The following is a 20,852-nucleotide window of genomic DNA, read 5'->3' as shown; positions in this document are numbered from 1 at the left end:
TGTAAGCTTGCACACATGCTTAAACAAGTAATTCTTTTTCTTTTTTGTCCCACAGCAAAAGAGAAAGGAGAGAAGAAGTTGTTTGGTTTCTCTTTCGTCCCTCTGATGCAGGAAGATGGTAGGACTCTTCCAGATGGCACTCATGAGCTCATTGTGCATAAGGTAATGTCACTAAGATGTCGGTGACAGCTGTGAAAAACAGGGTTGAATTATGAACTATCTTATCATCACTCTGGAGAAGAGAAAAAAATGGCTGGCAAGAATACTTTTTTGGAAGATTGCTGGCAGGGAGAGTGTCATTTTAAAAGTATTATGTCTATATTCTATGTCATATTCTAAAACATATTTTAAAGATGATTTAGAATTTCATCTTAATTTAGGAGTAGCTATTTGGTAAGTCTATGTGTTGACCTTAAAGTCATTTACATTGCTGTGATAGGATTAAATAAACCTTACAAATAAGTTTTAAATATTGCCAATGCATACTGTCTTATCTAAAGATGTGTATTCCCCCGGAGGTGAATTTAGCAAGGTCAGCATTACGTTTTTCTTGTCTGCTGCTCTCTCTAAGCAAGCGGGGAAGTGGCTGTACTTTGTCATGACAACTTTAACAGTTATTACTTTCTATTTTTTGCATCAAGAATTATCATAAAAACATTTGGAACAAAGTATCCTGTAGTAGGAAATAAAAAGAAAAACAAGAGATCCTTAGCGGTTATCTGAGAATACTAGTAATAATGAAGTATAGAATAGAAATACTAGTAACTATAAAATATAGAATATAGAATTAAGGTACACAATTTTCTGCAAAATATTTCTCCTTTGTATTTCTCTATTCCTGTAACCACGTGTCATTCCGGGTTCTTATCAACTCTCACCTGGGCTAACTAGTTCTGCTGACCTGAGTCGGGTCTCCCTCGAGTCCAAGTTCCACCCAGCCATTAGGGTTGACCCATGTAAGGTGCAGATCTAACCAGGCCATTTACCAATTTATACCCACTGGAAAGCTCCCTATTTCTGAGAGGATCAGTTGCAGTCTTCTCGGAGTATGCCAGGCTTCTGACTCCCTACTGCTTCAGCCCCCACTTCCTAGCCTTTACTTGGTGCCACAGCCTCTTCCAGCTCCTTCTAGTTCCTTACCCCCTGCCTGCTGGTTTCCTCTGCTCCTTTCTCTGCCCTTGGCACTCCTGGAGTCATGCCTTCCCCTGTCTCCCCCCGGCCCCTGCTGACTCCTGCTCATCCTTGAAGGCTCACCTTGGCCACAATCCTTTTCATAATAACAGTCCCTACTCCCCAGCACCTATCCCTGTATTCCAAGCTGGCCAAATGCCCTCCCCTCAGGTTCGTGGATATCTGCACACACCTCTTACCATTGTACTCATTACATGCTCCATGATTATCTGAACATCCCTTGGCTCACCCCAGTAGATTTATGAATTCCTCAAGAGCAACAGCTGTGTCAGAGGGGTTTTGGAATGTGGTAGATGGGCAATGAAGATTTATTGAATGAATGAGGAGATTATACACAAAAACTTTCTTGACCTTTGGATTATTGCTAATGAAATGAGTATCAATGCACAACACACCTTTTCTATTTGTGTGTGTGTGTGTGTGTATGTATGTGTATATTTCTTTAATCACTCATTCTCTAGTTATTTGTTAAACACATTTATTGACTGCAAACTACAGGCCACGCACTGTTCTAGGTGCCAGGAATATAAGGCAAAAAAACCAGTTAAAGTCCCTCCATTTCTGGCACTCGCTATCTCTCTACTTCAAAAGATGACTTAAAGGAGCTTACGATGTTAAAATACAAAGAAAAAATATTTTAAAGGAGAGTGACCAGTAAAGCGAACAGAGGAGCTAAATGTACTAGACACCTGAGATGATCTATTTATCTCACTTTTAGGTCTGAGTCTCCCTATGTGACATACGTAATATGACAGGCAACATCTTCAGCTACAACCTTCCAAAAGGCATAAATGGTACTTTGTATGGATATTTGTAATATTGCTTCTGTGTAACATTAAATCTTGACTCAGCAAAGGCAGGGCTAAGATAATTAAAACTAGCCTCCCAGCTTCCTAATAACATATAGAAGAATGAATCCCTTCTATATTTCATATCATGTGTGGGTGCTCTCACCTGTGGGTCAGAGGGTGTTTTTTTGGGCAGATGCGAAGTTTTCAGTCAAGTCTGTTTTGACTCTTCTCAATCAGTGCAAATAATACTAAGATTCTCAGTTGCTGATTACAGACAGCCATATGCTTAAAATGCCAGGAGGTCAGGTAGCAGAACTTACTTCTCCATGTGAGCATTTAGGAGGCCAGCTGGTGTTGATGCCCAGACAGAACCATTCTACACCATTACGGAGGCCTACCAGGGGTGCCTGTTAGCAGGGCCAGAACTTTTCTCAAAGACAGGACTTTGAGTCAGAGCTTTGAATCCACTCACGCCCATTCACAAATTTCTGCTAAGTACACTGAGTTCTAATCCATAAAGCATAGGAAAATTTATTTGAGCTTGAATAATTTAAAGGGCGGATGTTCCCAATGATCTTCCTCAACCACAAAGGAGGCTCAGGATGGCGTCTGTAGGTTGTCTAATTTTGGGCAGACCTACATTACATAAACCCGCCAGGAGGCAGTAGTTCCACAGAAAACCCTAAGTAGCTGAGTTGTCTTATGATTAGGGTTATTCATAGTTGCTTATTTAAAGAGATATGGAATGCTCACCAAGTATAACAACTTTTGTTTTTGGTCTAATTGATGCCATGATTTTCTTTTCCATAGTACTGAGCCAAGAAGTTCAATTTCAGCTTAAGGCCACGTGCAGTTTATGACTATAAAATACTGTAAGCATAATGCTTATTCTTCCTCTGCCATGGCGGGAAGGCACATAGCCTGCTGATAATTGTAGGCTTGCATTTATTATTTTAAAAAAATACAATGAAAAATTAGCTAAGGTTAAGGGGAAAATGAACACTGTCTTGCATTCATAGAGGAAATGTGAAGGGTGTGGTCTTTCTGGAGGGCAGTTTGGCAACACATAGATAATTTTAAATGTGGGTATCCTTTGACTCAGCCATCCTATGTCTTGGTATTTATTGGGAGAAGATAATCAGACAAGGTGAGCAAAGATGATCCAAGGATGATCGTTGTAGATTCCTTAAAATATGAAAAACTTGAAAGTAATCAAAATTACCAATAACATAGGTGTGGTTAAATAAATTACTTATATCCATAATTTGAATATTTTGAATAGTGTTTTGAATGAAATACTACGTATTTACAGTTATGCACCATATAACAACATTTCGGTAGATGATGGACTGCATATACAACAGTGGTCCCATAAGATTAGTGCCATACAGCCTAGGCGTGTAGTGGGCTGTGCCATCTAGGTTTGTGTCACTGCACTCTACGATGTTCACACGATGATGAAATTGCCCAACACAGTTATCAGAATATATCTTCATTAAGTGGTGCATGACTATATTGAAATCATGTTTAGTGGAAATTTCTATATAAGTGTTTATGCTATATTGATAAACCACACTTTATAGAAACATATATTTGGTGTAATACCATTTTTATAAAATTGTTTAATTGCCTGTCCATATATATGTATTTACATAGAGAGATACTTGGAAGGATGTCCTAAAATATTAACACTGATTTTCTTTTTATTTTTACATTGCTTAGTTTTTGTTAGTGGATAAGTGTCATTTTATAACATTAAAATCTTTATTCATTTTGAAAAAAGAAAAATGGGAAGAGACAAAAAGTTAGACTTAGCTTTGTTTTATACCATTTAATTCTGGAGTTTCATCTAACTAAAGACCATTCCTCTGTCGTATAATCTTGACAATAATGTTTATGGTAAGGTTTTGAAGAAATATCAGTTGTCTTAGATCTTTTTAAACCATATTCTGTATCATTCATTGACAGGTACTGTCTATAAAATCAAAGGATGAGAGGTAGAAAACAAACGCTCTCAAAAAAGTGTCTTTAGGGGCTGGCTTGGTGGCGTGGTGGTGAAGTTCATGCACTCCACTTCGGTGGCCTGGGGTTTGCAGATTCGGATCCCTGGTGTGGACCTAGCACCAGTCATCAGGCCATGCTGCAGCAGCATCCCACATAAAATAGAGGAAAATTGGCACAGATGCTAGTTCAGTGACAATCTTCCTCAAGCAACAAGAGGAAGAATGGCAACAGATGTTAGCAACAGATCTTCCTCATAAGAAAAAAGTGCCTTTAATTCTTTCTTGCAGATATGATACAGGGAGTAACTGTGGTTCATACTGGGATATTTAGAGTTAAAACCTACTTGCTGCTCATGTAAGGTATTACTTTAAAAGACTCAATCCTGCAGTAAGCTAAGAAGAAAGCTTCTGTGTTGAAGACTGGTTAATAACCTAATTTGAGCTTAAAATTTGTGAGAGAGAGTTTCTCTTTGGGCGATGGCTGGACTCCACTTCTGTGTGTATTTTCAGGAAATTGTCCACACAGAAGTGTTAACAGTCAATAGTCTGGCAAGGACCTGGACTCATCCTTTAGGACAGGAGCTAAAGAACCCTAAGGGCAAAGACTTTTTCAAGGTCATTTCCAACTTTACATGATTGATTACATATTTGGAGTGGTTTCCAATGAAAATAAACTCTGAAATCTACAAAAATCTGAATGTCATAACTCTAGAAGGGTAAGTGAAATAACTTGATTAGTCACCTTTAGAGTTTGTGCTTCCAGAGTCCCTCTTACAGATCTTAGAACATTAATATCTCCACGTGGCTGATGGCTAAGTCCAAAACGTCCCTTTGGAATTACTAATTGGCTAACAACAGGATTTAATCTTATTTCCCTGCATTCTGGTAGGATTGTTTTCCTTAACTTTGTAGGGATATTTTTGGCTACCCCTCTGCAGCTACCTGCTGGAAAGCAAGTTAAGAAAAGAGACTGAAATAATGAGCATAAGGGAATTCATTTTCCAAAAGTCAAGTCTCTTAAGGAGCATGATGTGAGAATCCAAAAAAGGTTAATAGCTATGCACTCAAGTCCCCATTCTGACTTATGCTAGTGAAGGATTTTTAGTCCTTGGAAATACATTCTAAAACACCTTCAGGTCCAGCATGTATGTATGTAAAATAAACAAGCAAATAATAATAATGATAATAATAATAGTGATACAATCTACCTTTGAGAAATTAAGGTTTTTGCAAATTCATCATTGTTGATTTACACCACCGTGGCTAAAACAACTGAGCTCTGCCAGGCTGGGGTTTTGCTTAGCAGAGAATCTGATTCCTTAGAGTGGTGCTTACTGGCTTCCTGATCCAATGCGTCTGAGCAGCAGAAGGGCCAGGTAAGAAATCAGCCAGATAGAGGATGATCCTGTTTGCTGCTTGGAGAGGGATTAATTTAATGTGATGGCCTAGACTGCAAGAGTCTGTGGCAGGTTTGTTTATTTTACCTTTGCTAACTAAAGGTTTGTCCATCAACCCTTTGTGGCTCATAGTTTCTTCCTACAAATTTTCAGTTTCTTATGCTGTATCTCAGTTCCCCACCTGGTCTGTAGAAGTCCAGCACAGCCACTCTTCACTGGCCACTGTCTTTGAGATGGACTCAGATGCAGTTGAAGGCTGTTGCTCTCCACTCACCCTTTCCTATAGTATGTTTGCATTCATAAGTAAAATGAAAATATGAGATGAGTGAAAAATTAAGATACACTGATGGGTTTGCCACCTATCTTGCTACCCAGAGAGCTCAACATGCTGTTCCAACTGTTCTGAAAGAAACTTCCCCTGTAACTATGATCAATAAATGTTAGACAAGCCAGAAACATCTCTCTCCACTCTGGGCTTGGACATAGGAGAACTGGCACATAACCCTTGTTTCATTACACACTGTGAAAGAAATTAAAAAATGAACACCTGCCAAACAACAAAAAAATTAAAAGTATCTGACCTAAGTTTAGCATAGCAGCATGCCAAGCTGAACAAACAAACAAAAGACTGAGATAATTTAATAGGTGGACTTGGACTGAGCACTGAAGGCTGTTAATGTGATGTCCAGAAAGCTGCTTCATTCTAACTAAGTAATACCACTACATTTTCAGTCTGCCCAAAATGCTCTGCCTTAACTGACACCAGCTGTCTGCTGAGAGAGCTTCCTGTGTAGCTTCTGGAGTAACATGAGCTTATCTTCTGAGTCCTTGTGTCCCGTACCTGGAGGTCAGATGCCTCTAAATGCCCCAGTGCTTTTAAAGATACTGGTTTTCCACCCTCTTGTAAAGAGCTTCCCTGCCCTCCATAAGGCTCATTCCATACAGTGCTGCAACTTTCTACCCATCCTAGTCACTGTCTTCCACCAATATGTATTTTGCTGGCCAGCAGGGCAGAGGGTAGGGATGGTGGGGGTGAGGGGCAGCTGTTTACTTTCCCACAGTCAGCCTAGCCCCTAGTTCAAAGTTGTCTTCTCCTTCTGGTTGACCTGTCCAGTGCCCTATCCCCTTGTTTCTTGGACACTACAATTCTAGTGACCTTCATTTGTGTTCTGCTTCGCTATGGCCTCTCCATGGGCCTTGCTTCATTCCCAGCCAGCAGGATCTCCCAAGTGGGTGCTAAATAAACACTGAATGGATGGATGGGTAGATGGATGCATGGATAGATGAAATCATCCAGAACCACTTCTAATGAAAAATCTTAAATTCCTAATATCCTGACCATAACCTTTCAACCTTCCAATTTTCTGACTGTACCTGTTTTTCAGTCTTGTTCTCCTCCAATAGACCCTACCTGACTTCACTTTCTTCCTTTTCTTATCCAGAGTATCCCTTGATCTTTAGTTCTGCTGTGCCCACAGGGGAAGAAGAAACCAGCTCGGGATCTGTCTATCTACATTTCTCCCTTCTATATCCCACCCTAGGCAGTTGAGCATTACTAGAGGAAATCATACAGTTGTTATAGGCTACCGTCAGCCTGATGGGGATAGTTGCAGGACCATCAATACTGCAGGCAAATTAATCGGTTCCGTCTCTCAGGCTCTACAAGTACTATTTACAAAATTTTACCATTCTCCCTACCCCACCACTTCCTGTCACTTAACAGACAAAACAGAAGCCATCAGACAGGACTTCCTTAACTTCCTATGCTCTCTCCTTTGCCACTGCAATCTGCATCCTTCCCTTCCTTCCTGCATCCTGTCTCAGAGGGTGGGGCAAGACTCCTCTCCAAGGCGAACTCTTCCACCTGCTTCCCTCAGGCTCTTCCTCCCTCCTGACTCCCCTGGGACTCTGCTCCACCCAATGTCTCCTCTTGCTCCTGAGACTGTAACTTTAGTTTCCTCTTTTCTGGCAGTATTCTCTCAGATTATAAAGATGCTCAAGCATTTTCCTTTCAAAACAAACACACAAAATTTTTAATGGCTACCACACTCCCTCTTCCCTTCCCATTATAGCCAGCCTACAGGAAAAGCCAGTCTTCATTCACTGTCTCTACTTCCTTACATTCCATTTGTTCCTCAGGCTGCTTCTCTCCCCACAGCTCAAATGAAATTTCTCCCTCAAGGTCACCCACCTAGGAGTCAAAGCCACTATACCCTTTCAAAATTTTTCCTTGCTTGTCTTCCTTGTAGCCTGTAACACTGTTGATTACCCTTCTTGAAAATCCCACATTCCTTGATCTGTCTGACAGTGTTCTCCTGAGTTTCATCCTTCTCCTTTGAGGATTCGTCACTCTTTATCTGCACCTTAAACATTTGTGTTATTGTGGATTTAATCCTTGGCTACCATCTGTGTTTCCTACACTCTAGAACCATCTCATGCACTTCCATGGGTTAATTTGCCGTGTCTCTGCTGATCACGGCCAGATCTGGACTTCTAGCCCAGTACTTTTACCAGCCTACTGAACATCTTCAGTTGGATTCACCAGAGACACCTCAAATTCAGCAAAACCCAAAACTGGACTTTTTATCCCACCTCCATCTACCCCTGCTGTGAACAGAAACCTGCATTTCCTTCACTTCTCCCACCCGCCCCCTGTATCTGAACAGGTGGTTGCATGACTGGTCAGCTCCACCTCCTGCTAATGCTTTAACCTAGAGAATGTGAACCAAAGGCAAGTATCAGAATCACTTGGTTTTTTCTTATTTTAAGAGGTCTAGGGGAGTCCCAAGCGTTTGTGTTGAAAAATCCCATGCTCCAGCCTTACTAAAAACTACGTGTAGTTGTCTGAATATACCTGTACTTTTTTAACAGTTGTTTTTTTAAGATATTTTAGACTTACAGAAGAGTTACAAAAATAGTACAGAAAATTCCCATATACCCTTCACCCAGCTTCTCCTTCTGTTAACATCTTATATAACCATAGCACATTTATTGAAACTAAATTAACCTTGGTACAATACTGTCAACACAAAACTTATTTGGATTTCACAAGTTTTTCCACCAATGTCATTTTTCTGTTCTAGAATCCAGTCCAGGATCCCCTGTTGCACTTAATTGCCCTGTCTCCATAGTGTTATACACGTGCTGGTATTGTTCCAGTGCCTTTACGTGCATGTATTGTTTCTTCCACATAACATGCCTTTCCCTCCCTTGCCTACTTGGTGAACCTCTTATTCTTTATGGTTGAGATCAAATAGTCCCTTTCCCATAAGGCCTTTCTTCCGTTCCCTGGCAGAGCTGAAATCCAGTGGTCTTTATCACAGCTTTGTAATCAGTATTAACAGGCAAGAGCAGAGGTCAGATGTGTAATGTCCTCAAGGACAGGAACTGTGTTTATTTCCTTGTTGCATTCTTAATACTGAATTAAAGGACTGGCAAATATTAGGAATTTAATAAATGTTTAATAATGTCATTAAAGATGCCTAATCATATTTAAAAAGTCCCTAAAAGAAGGTATTTTGCTGCCATAACTATTTAAATCTGGTTTTCATTATCTGGTAATATATGGTTCCAACTGGATTGTCTAACTTACTGCATTTTTAAATTTAATTCTCTACTTCCTGCAAATTACAGACCCCTTAATTTGATTAATATACTATGAATTTCTGTACCAGTTTATTTCTGAATAAATTGTAGATGTTCATCTCTCAACCACAGAGCTTACATTATTGCAGATATCACATTTCTAGAACACTGTTTATAACTGACCATTGCTGTTCTCTTTCACATGCCTAAGACAGTGGTCAAAAAAGTAGCGCAGGACATGATGCACCATTCATCACCATACTGACTTATTCTAATTCTGGGCAAAGAATAGACTGTGTACCGTGCTATATAATCTTAAAGAAGATTGAGACTACTCCTCCTACCACAAAGTCTGCATTTTAATTCTTCTCTAAGAATCTCAGGAGCACAGCTCTCCTGTCAGATCTGATTTCAGTCTCAAGAGTAGTAAAGCAGAGAGCTGATTCTCGTCTCCCTCCTCTCTAATTTGTAATAAATTAACTTCATGCCATTTTAAGATGAGTTGCACAGATCCCAGCCTATCAAAGCAAACACAGAGAATTGTCCTTTGCTATGACAATGGCATTGTTTTGTTCCCACAACCCAGTAGCAGCCTCATGAGACTGGTCATGTTGCCTTATTTCTCCTAGAAAGAATGGCTCAGTTAATTGTTCCCTCATCTAGCTATCATCGTATGTCTACTGTAACCCCAGTAACACTTGAGCTGTGTCTGTCACAAGAGAACAGAGAGGACAGTGTCTTATTATTCTCATATACGTATTACCTTGTTCCATGCCTACGCTGGTTTTGATAGAAAAAAATGTCCCTATCCCAAAACCAAAACAGTTGTTTTACAAGTGTTCCCCAGAATGCAAGTGATCCATATTTAACCACCCATCTAATTTAGGGGTATAACTGGATTTTACTGTGGTGACAAAACCATCTTATCAACTCACATGCAGTGTAGTTTCGTGCAAAGCGTCAGTCTCATGCTGTTAAGCCTGCATTGCTCAGATTCGCAGGTATTCAACCACCCAACCACAACTCTTAGTATTGATATTTCCCACTAAAGCACAGGCAGTGTCATGCCATACTCGTCCAGCTTCATTTCCATGACTTCATTGACTCTTTGCCCTTCACCTAAGGAGGAGATTGTTCATTCCCATTTGTTTTCTGCAGTCCCTAACCTGGTTCAGAACCGTGCTCACAGTGCAGAGCCTTCTCCCACCAGGCTGCAGACTGCCTGAGGAAGTTACTGCTGATTCTTCCTCACTCCTCAGCGTCTTCTGGTAAACTGTGCATTTCTTCTTAAGGGGCTGGAGAACCTTTTAGGCTTAAACTCTTGCTCACACCTGTCCCTGCCCTTGGGGCCTACCTTTTGGAACCGCATTTCTATTCTTCACTGTTCTTCAACCCCATTTCTCTTCTAACAATTCTCTCTCATCGAATGAATGAATGAGTGATCTCTGATTCACCTGTTGTATTCCCAAGTTCCTGTGTCATGCCTCATCTGCTCCTACCTGCCCCTCCTCCCCACTGCCTCCAGGTCATATGATCCGTTTTGCTCCCTGTGTGGTTTCAGAACACAGACTAGCCATCTTGCTGTAAGGCTCATAGGCTTATTACATATGAAACTATTTCAGCTCTTTAAATCACTCTAAGCTCTCTCCTAGGGGGTCTGCCACAATCATACTCTTTTGTTGAAAAGTGAACTTTTTTTGGTCTTTCTTAGCCATACCCACCATTCAATATATCTGTAAATCAATAAATTTTAAATTTGTTATAGAAAAACTCAAAACTTGGTTAAAACAACAGTGGAAGAGTAGTTGTGGTCACACCTGTTGCATAGGAGTTGTGAACACAAACTTTAGTTCAAATCCTGTCTCTGACACTTACTAATATTGTGACATTGAGCAAATCACATTAGCTCCTCAGGTTCCAATGTTCGACCTCACAGCGTTATTATTGAGAATAAGAAAACACAGGCAAAGTCCTCCCTAGTGCCTAACATTTAGTAAGCCCTCAGACGTGGTAATTGCATGAATTGCTTTTAAAATGTCCATTGTTGTGTAGTACATTAAGGATGCGTGCTGAAAACCTCAGAGAACAATAAAAGATATGCTATGAGACTTTCTCTGCAATTTCTGCAGGCCACTGAAGTTCTTCAGAAATAGACTAAAACCTCCAACTCTAGCCCCATACCTAGCATATTGCCTTTGACTCTTACTGGACAAAAAAAATCAGTTTTGAACCTCTGGTAAATACTATATCAAACGATTCATAAACACCGAGGAATGATTACGTGCTTTTCTTTACTAATTGATGGGTGTAATTCTCCCCACCCCTGCCCTGCTTTCCCCACCAAAACATACACACAGACACACACACACACGCACCCCAGTATTCTTGGTAGAAAGTCTTGAAATAACTTTTGTGTCCAGAGTAATGTTTATGTTAATTATTGTATTTTGTACCTGAGTGAGGGTGTTAGAGTTTAGCTGTAAGAAGCTATCAAGGTGTCACACTTAAACGGACTGGATGCTGAGGTCTTGGCCTCCCATGCTAGGGGAGAAGTAAAGTGAAGCAGGGTTGGTGGCACTAACCTGGCTACAATGACTGGCCCAGGAGAATGCAGCCATGTCTTCTACTCACAGTGCCCCCTAAGGAAACAACACAGCCATCATATCTTCTATCCCAGAAGTGGTCAGGTCATGACTACCAATGGAGCTAGATGAACCCAGGAAGCAGGAATTCTAAGAGGCTGCCAGAAGTGCTCAAGAGCCAGGCAGTTAGTTGGGGGAAGGGGGTAGAAGAGATTTATCTACAGGGGCAGAATATCTGTGAACAGATGAAGCATACCAGGCTAGGGCAGGCTCCAGGTCCCGGGGAAGAGGCCTGGAAATAGTTGGATAGTGTGTCTGGACTACGTTTGCATGAGACTTCCGTTCCGATAGGAAGTGGTGGTTACACGTATGGAGCTTAACTCGGGCTAGGGATGGCAGACCAGAGCATGTTCCTAACCCCATAGACCAGATCCAGGCAGGAAAAAGGATCAATGTGGGGGGTACGGTGACTCATGTTATGACTTGCTTATACCGAGCTCTGATATGAAGAACAAGACTGAGAGGAGAGGACGGTGACCCAGGGTTTTACAACATCACTTTGCGTAAGCACTTTTTCTGAAGAAGGCATTGGAAGTGTTCACTTTGTAGTTATTCTTTAAACCATATATGTGTGTTTTTTGTGAACTCTTCTGTCTATATGAAATATCTTGCAGTAATAAAAGAAAGCATTTGAAGTTACAAGGTCAGAAGAGAATTATAGAGGCTGTCTATTGTATTTATTGGTACTCCTGTTACTGGGCAGGTGTGCTAGTAAGAACATCTTGTAATATTCTGATTCTGTTTCTCTAAACTTCTTAGAGAAGTCTTTCTTAAAGATTTATTATTTAAAATTTAAAATACGTATATTTTGTGAATCACACAAAGTACTCTACAATACCAAAGTGACTCTGTGCTTTTAAACTCCTGCCTGTTACCAGGACACTAGCCTTGAAAATATTTGAACAAATTTAAGGAATAAAGTTCATATGAATTTTAGAATTTATACTCAGAATAATATAAGCTATACCAGCTCTATATCTGTTACAGTATTTTTTCTCAAAATTTTAATTTAAAATCACCTTATTGTTACAAAAGCAATATATAGAAAATTCAAAGTAAAAAAAGCCCACCATACTTTCATTACCAAGATGATGTTAACTATTAATCCCTTAGTGTATATCTTTCTAGATGTTTCTCTGTATGGATTTTTTTACCCAAATGATATTATATGATATATAAATTTTTAGAGCAGTTTTAGGTTTACAATAAAATTGAGAAGAAGATAGAGAGATTTCCCGTATACCCTCTGCCCCCACACATGCATAGCATCCCCCATTATCAACATCACTCAACAGAGTGGTGTGTTTCTTACCAAGGATGAACCTACATTGGCACATCATAATCACCCAAAGTCCATAGTTTACCTTAGGGTTCACTCTTGGTATTGTACATTCTGTGAGTTTGGACAAATGCATGATCACATATATTCATTATAATATCATACTACTCTAAAAATCCTCTGTGCGCTGCCTATTCATCCTTCCCCATCAACCCCTGGCAACCACTGATCTTTTTCTACCGTCTCCATAGTTTTGTCTTTTTCAGGATATCGTATACTTGGACTCATACAGCATGTAGCCCTCTCATGTTGGCCTCTTTTACTTAGTCGTTTAAGCTTCCTCCATGTCTTTTCATGGCTTGATAGCTCATTTCTTTTTGGCACTGAATAGTATTCCATTGTCTGGATGTACCACAGTTTATCCATTCACCTACTGAAGGACATCTTGGTTGCTTCATAATATGTATATATGTATATTTTTTAATCTAGTTTTTCAGTTAATGATTTTTCCAATCACTGACTTTTTACCTCATTTAGAGCTTAGTCAATGAATAAATTTCAAAAAAAAAAGAAATCTTTTCAGCAGGTTTGTCCAAATCCAGGACCATACATTGCATCTGACATCTCTTAAGTGTTGTTTAATCTAGAACAATCCCTTTTTCCACAACAATTGACTTGAAGAGACAAAGCCAAGCATCCTCAGAAAGTACCATCCTCTGGAATTGTCTGGTTGCTTCCCCGTAGTGTTGTTCAGCCTGTCACTCTGTCCCTTGTATTTCCTATGAAGCGCAAGCTGCCTCTGTAGGTGTGATAGATTCAGGTTCAGCTGTTTGGTAAGAATGTGTTGTAGATGATGATATGTTTCTTTGCACTGTCCTGCATTGGCGTGACAATCACCTGATCTCCCCACGTGCAATTATATTTGTCCTCTAGCCAGTAGAAAGTCATGTGAGTGTTCCTACATTGGCATCATATATCCATTTCCTCATCCACAATTTTCCTGCTGGTCTTAGCACTAAATGACAATCCTTGACTAAAGAAAGAATTACTTTGGGAATATGAAACTGTATTTCTAAATCTGTCATTTCTTTTACATTTGTTAGCTGGCATTGTCAGTCAAGTAGAGATATCCCTCACATAGTGGCTCTATTGGAGTACCCTGAGAGACGGTTTCCTTTACTTGCCAGTTTTCAAAGTAAGGAGTTGTTTAATGGCTGCCTTAGATAAGATGTTGGAAGAATTTAAGCATTTTTTAAAAATGCTGTGGCCACTGTAAGTGTGATTTCTTGTGCACTTCCAATGTATCAGGCACTGTGCTAAAGGCTTTATGGAATCTAATTCTTATGACAACACAGTGAGGTTTTAGAGAGAGAAATGGAAATCCCGAGTGGTTAAAGAACTTGATACAGTTACTTGTGTGGGAGGTAACAGAGCTGGGATTCAAACCCAGATGGATCTGAGTCCAAAATCCGTGCTTAATTCCTTTTATACATTTTTGTTGCATTTTACTTAAAAGCCAAATTCTATTCGTATTGCTGTTTGGAATGTTTCCCAGTTCATAAACACTAGAAATGGAAATTATGCTTAATAATTCTCATGAGGTCTTTTCCCCCCCTCCTTTTCTTTTTTCTTTTTAAATATTGTTAACAGTGTGAAGAAAACACAAATCTTCAGGATACTACCCGCTACCTCAAACTTCCCTTTTCCAAGGGCATTCTCCTTGGGAATAATAATCAAACCATGAAGGCTACAAAGGAATCTTTTTGGATAACATCTTTCCTGTGTTCCACAAAACTCACACAAAATGGTAATGTATAATACTGCTTCGTTTGAAAGCCCTAGTACTTAAGTACTCATGTGAATTTTGGTAGGCATATTCAATAAACATCAACGTTATGTTTAAGAACTTTGCACTAGAAAAATTGTTCATCCTTCTGTCTGTGATTTCCAATAAAATGGAAACAGTAGTGACCCAATGATCTGTTAAATGTGTGTAATTTAAGGGCTTCAAAATTATCCCAGTCTTGGAACCCAGGTATACAACTGTTCAAATAAACCATCAAAAGCCAGCTGCTTAAAAAAGAAAAAGACAGAATACTACCACCTTAATCTCTCATGTTTTATAGCTCCATAAACAGTGCTAATTGCAGGCTTTAGAATAAAGCCTATTTTTTGTTTAATTAGAAGGATATTGCTTTTCTATTCTAGCATTACTTTTTATGTCAGTGATTGTTTAGAAAGTTATGATTAATAAAGCAAGCTCTTCTCCTTGGCAAATTGTCACGAAAACGTTGTCTGTAATGAAGGAAGTAAATTAAACATTTTTGAGTTCTTCGTGGTTGCTGTATAAGGCTTCTGGCTAGCATCCTGAACGCCATATTAAGAAGTCAGATTCATTTTGTTGAGAATCACTTCATAATAAAGTATTGTGTCTCCTAAAGTGCTCCTGTGCCTAAACATTTGTGTTATTAGTTTTTTTTTCTGTCATAGAACAGCATTTGTATTAGGAAATGTATTTCTTCTCTTAGAACATGGAATCAGAAAAGAAGCAAAATGTAGCATTTCAATATTGACCACTTTTAAAATACGTAACAATTTCTCATGCAATGCTACTATATTTACGTAGGATGTTAGCAAATGATGCTTTCACGTTTATGTTAGTTTTTGTTTCTCCCCCTCCAAAAGTGTTTTTGGAGAAATATTTTAAAAACTCAACTGTGTGATTATGTTTAGTAAATTTGATTGAAGGTAGCTATCACCAAGTTAAGATATGCCAAGTTACACCAAACTTTATCAGTATTCGGTGGTTATGACTTTACTTAAATAAAACCTCTATTGACATAACTCTGTAATTAATATAAAGCATTTAGCAAACTTCAGGTATTTTTAATGAGGCCAATCTACCTCCATGGAGGTTATGAAGATAAGAAAGTCAACTTGTTATTGATTCCCTTAGACGGAATTCTTATTCATCCTATGTGGGTTAGTTGTGTATCTGGTGTAGAGCCTAGGTTGACATTTAACTGACTGTCTCCACTGGAATATTTTCAGGTTGTACTAGTTATCTATTGCTGTAACAATTACTATAAACTTACTGGCTTGAAACAACAAAAATTTATTATCTTACAATTCTGGGGTCAAAAGTCTGAAATCCACTGCACTGGGCTAAAATCAAGGCGTCAGCAGGGCAACATTCCTTCTAGAAGCCCTAGGGGAGAATCCTTTTGCTCACCTTTTCCAGCTTCTAGGGGCCACCTGCATTTCTTGACTCATGACCACTTCCTCTACCTTCAAAGCCTGCAGCATAGCCTCTTTAAGTCTCTCTCCCTGGCCATCTTCCATCTTTTAAGGACCCTTGTGATTATATTGCACCCACCATATAATCCAGGATAATCCTTCTATCTTAAAATCTAGAGATTTTATCTTAATCACTTCTGTAAAATCTCTTTTGATGTGTAAGGTTCCCAGGTTCCAGGGTTTAGGACGTGGACACTTTTGGGGGCCATTATTATGCCAAGCACACAGATAAACCTAACGACAGAGTCTCTGCCATCAAAATATTTGGCCCTGTGCCTTAATTTATTCTAGTTCTAGAGTTTAGGATGTTAGACAGAATTGCAAACATAAAATGGAGAGAACCAAATCCTGAAAATCACAAGTTGTTACTTTGTAAAAGCAGAGAACATTTTCAGGAAAATATATGGTTAAACTTTTCACAAAATCATTACATTAAACATCTCACTATATGGAAGGCAATGTTTGGCTCATTTTTGGAAGCTGATAAGTGCTTAATTATCATTTTGACTTTGATTAACCTCGTCAGTGTAAGGCAGCTCAAAAATGAGCCAGGGAATGAATACTGTGTTTCAAAGAGATAGGAAAGAGGAAGGAAGTTAGTTGATCTTTCTGAAATTTACATGCTAGACACACTTCTCTCTATAGAAGTAATTCAGTTCCAAATTGGAATTAGATTGCTTTGTATTCGTTTTACTCAACTTGGAAAATATACAAATCCCATTTCCATTACATTTGGGCATTTAGTAAGTGATGTGGTCTCTGGGAACAGTTTCCTAGAGCAGATTTGTATTTCAGGATCTGTAAGGTATGTGTCTCTGCCCTGTGTCTGCATTCCAGCATCGTTCTTGGATAGCGTACCAAGGCCAGAGTACTCTGCTAGACATCTGTGATTGCCAGATGAAGTGAATATCTTAAACTCCTTAAGAGTAGGGATCAGGAAAGAGATTATTTTACTTCTTTGTTAGCTTCCTTGGGCTGTTAAACATAACTTTTTAAAAAGTTAAGAAAAGGGGCCGGCGTTAACTTAGTGGTTAAGTTCACGTGCTCCACTTCAGCGGCCCAGGGTTCATGAGTTCGGATCCTGGGCGTGGACCTACACACCACTCATCAAGCCATGCTGTGGTGGCATCCCACATATAAAATAGAGGAAGATTGGCACAGATGTTAGCTCAGGCCTTCCTCAAACAAAAAGAGTAAGATTGGCAACAGATGTTGGTTCAGAGCCAATCTTCCTCACCAACAAAAGAGAAGAAAAAGTTAGAAAAAAATAAAAACAATGCTAAATTTAGTCTAACAGTTACACAGTTACTGACTTCCCCACATCCCCTTCTCGCCCCAATAATAAGTGGTTCATTCAATCTCTTCCTAAGATTGTGATTTAAAAAAAAAAGAGGAGTAGGGATCATGTAATCCGCCTATTTTATAGCTCTTGGTAGGTTAGGCGTACAGTGTACACCTAAATGCTTATCAAATAGAAGGTATAAAATTCACATTTTCAGTTGTAGGTCATATCCCCTAATTTGCAATTAAATGTATCTTCAAATGGCTAAAATAGAGACCTGAGATGACAATTTTGACTTTGAGTACTTTCCATATATGATTAGTTTTGTCCAGACAGACATACTACTTTACTCTTCCTTTGTTCCATAATGAACAATCTAGAGATTCATCAGACTTCTTGCAAGAAAGATGAACAGCTCCATCCTGACCTGATTGTCTGCGCCACTGTCATCTGTTTTCCAGCTCTGCTGATAACAGTCCTATTCCTGGTTCCCCACTGTGGCCACTGGTGGTGCCACTTTGTGGTCAGCAGAGCCACCTCCTTCCTCCACAAATTCTCCACTCCTTACATTGGGCAGAGCCCTGGACACCGCTGCAACAGCCTCACTCTAAGGGGGCAGGGAACGAGAGCAAGGAGACAGAGTGAGAGCTGGAGTGGAGGTGGGGCAAGAAGGGAAGAGTGAAGGGCAGGGGGAAATGCATTGGGAAATTTAAAAGAGAAGAAAGGGGCCCACCTGATGGTGTAGTGGTTACGTTCTCATGCTCCACTTTGGTGGCCTGGGGTGCACAGATTTGGATCTTGGGTGTGGACCTACACTCTGCTCATCAAGCTGTGCTGTGGTGGCATCCCACATACAAAATAGAGGAAGATTGGCATAGATGTTCACTCAGGGCCAATCTTCCTCAAGCAAAAGGAGGAAGCTTGGCGACAAATGTTAGGTCAGGGTAAATCTTCCTCACCAAAAAATAAATAAAAATAAATGAATAAAAAGTATGTCTAATTTAATATTAAAAAATATGTATATAAATAAAAATAAAAGTGAAGATGCCTGGGAAGAGAGGTATCCTGAAGGTAGATGCGGGAGGTAGGAAGTAGGTGGGAGGGCGGCAGTAAACAGCCTGGGAGGATAATGGAGTAGAGCCTCTGCCACTGCGGGGCTCGCTGTAGAAATACCTAATGTTCTAAAGATAACCAGTCATTTTTGGTTTCAATCATACTCCAGGATGTCTGTGTTAGACATGAATATTAAACATTTTCAGGTTTTTCTCTTTATGAAAATATCATAAATCTCTTTTTCACAGTCAGTGTTTTTTCAATTCCCTCATCTTTGTGATTCTAGAGGTTCCTCCTCTCTGTCCCCATTTGTTGTAGATAAATGTTCCTTTTACTAAATTTCTTCTTACTGAGTCCTTTTTGAGGTTTTTCTTTTGAATCTGGCGTTGGTGCCGGTTGCTTCCGTTTCCTCTTGAGATTCTTAGGCTTTTCCTCATCTCTGTGCACTATGGGTTTTCTTTCTCATCATAACTATTTCCTTGATTTCTTGGGTTTTTTAAATTTTTTGTTTCTGTGTCGGTCTTTCTGTCTCTCAGCAAGTCCCATTTGCGTTTCTCTTGAAACAAGTGTTTTGAAGTAAATTTCTTACTGTTGAGCCTAGAAAATCCCTCCTGGCTTCTCTCTGGCCTTTCTAGTCTCCGCTCCCCTGGGCACTGGGCGGCCAGCCCTGCCAGTTCCCTGCCTTGAGCACTCCCAGCCTGCCAGCATGAGCCTTGTCAGTTCTTAGGTTTTCATTGGCCTCCTGACGCCACTGCTTCCTGCTTCCTTTGGAGAGTAGTCAAGCTGGACACCATGTTCAGGAGCTTTTCTAACTTCTGCCTGGGAAAGCTGAGGGAAGGATTTATTCTCTCACCAGCTGAAGAGGTTCTCCGAGGACCCTGCTAGTCTGAGGGCCCATGTGTTGTCAGTTTAGGAAGGGGAGGAAATTGAAGAACTGGGCTCTGAGCTTACCCAGAATCTGGGATGGAAGATGACCAAGGAGTCCAGCACCTGGCCCTCTCAGGTCCAAAGGCTCACTGGATGATGTAGCAATTGACTGGGCTTGTCATCCTTGTGCAGGGACCTGCAAGTCTTGCCAGATTTGGGTCATATTATCAAGAAGACGCTCATTGCCAGGTGGAATTGGTTTTTAGGTGGAGTGTTCTGTGCTGGGGGGACAAATATGAATAAAGCAGGTTCCCAGGCCTCAAGAAACTTTCATTTTAATGAGAGGAGACAGAAAATTATCCAACAAATAATTTGTCAGCTGCTTGCTGTGTGCCTGCTCTGTTCTGAGTCCTGGGAATACGACAGAGCACATCAGAGGGACGGCTAGCTCATCCTGGGATTTCAGCAAAGGCTCCCTGGATGAAGCAACGGCTAACCTGAGAACTGAAGGATGAGTAGGAGTTTGTGTGTCAGGAGTGTTGGGAAGGGAGAAATAATTAGAATACGCTGTAATAAATACCATGTTAGATGGCTAGTCGTGGTGTGGGGGAGCCTGAAACTTGGATGACCAGGAGGGGCAGGCAACATGTTGGAGAATTCAGCCTTTACCAGTAGAACACTTTGATGTGAGGAACTGTTCTCTATTAAGGCAATTAACCTTCCTGTTCTGTTTGGAAAGGCGATATGCTTGATCTTTTGAAATGGAGAACCCACCCAGACAAGATCACAGGCTGTCTCTCTAAGTTAAAAGAAATCGATGGCTCAGAAATAGTAAAGGTACCTGCTGTTTCGTTATCCCTCTCTTGGAAATTCATGGGATAAAGTATATTTGGAGGGGAAGAACAGATGATATTTTACTTATTCATTTACTTCTTCTTTATCTAACAGTTTCTGCAAGATACACTGGATACCTTATTTGGAATTTTAGATGAAAACTCCCAAAAATATGGGTCTAAAGTGTTTGATTCTTTGGTGAGTTTAAATTCACTTTAATTATATCTTAACAATGTTGTCTCTCAATCTTCACTTTCATAAGCCTGTTGCGGAAATGTGTACTTAATAGCGTAAGAGTTCACTTAAAAAGAACCAAAAAAAAACCCCTCTTGGTTTGTATTCAGTTTTATAAAGCTCAATTTTCTTTTTAGGTTCACATAATAAATTTGCTGCAAGATAGCAAATTTCATCATTTTAAACCTGTAATGGACACTTACATTGAGAGCCATTTTGCTGGGGCACTTGCATACAGGTAAGGCCCTTTATCTTGTAATTGATTTAGGAGCACTTCCTTTTGCGCTTTTCTGAGCAGAACCAGCAACATAGGGAAATTTCAAAGGGAGTGTAAGAAGAACTGAAGCACAACAACTGAAGTGTCTCTTGAGACAGCATCTTCCTTTCTCACACACCT

General features: G+C 39.9%; 1 protein-coding gene across 6 annotated transcripts in view; it reads left to right on the top strand.

Annotated features, from left to right (window-relative positions):
• DOCK4 (dedicator of cytokinesis 4) overlaps positions 1-20,852 on the top strand; it is a 429,709-nt gene that overhangs the window by 274,311 nt on the left and 134,546 nt on the right. For all 6 annotated transcript variants that reach the window (XR_011503969.1, XM_070512024.1, XM_044764600.2 and 3 more), the window contains exons 16-20: positions 56-162; positions 14,539-14,695; positions 20,127-20,224; positions 20,336-20,419; positions 20,593-20,693. Coding sequence is in view for 5 of the 6 variants with exons in the window: in XM_070512024.1 (XP_070368125.1) it covers positions 56-162; positions 14,539-14,695; positions 20,127-20,224; positions 20,336-20,419; positions 20,593-20,693 (547 nt within the window). In the remaining variant the exon portion in view is untranslated. The remainder of the gene's footprint in view (positions 1-55; positions 163-14,538; positions 14,696-20,126; positions 20,225-20,335; positions 20,420-20,592; positions 20,694-20,852) is intronic.

This window comes from Equus asinus, chromosome 1, assembly GCF_041296235.1.
Source record: "Equus asinus isolate D_3611 breed Donkey chromosome 1, EquAss-T2T_v2, whole genome shotgun sequence".
In the NCBI taxonomy this organism is placed as follows: Eukaryota; Metazoa; Chordata; class Mammalia; order Perissodactyla; family Equidae; genus Equus; species Equus asinus.
This window is presented reverse-complemented; position numbering and strand designations above follow the sequence as displayed.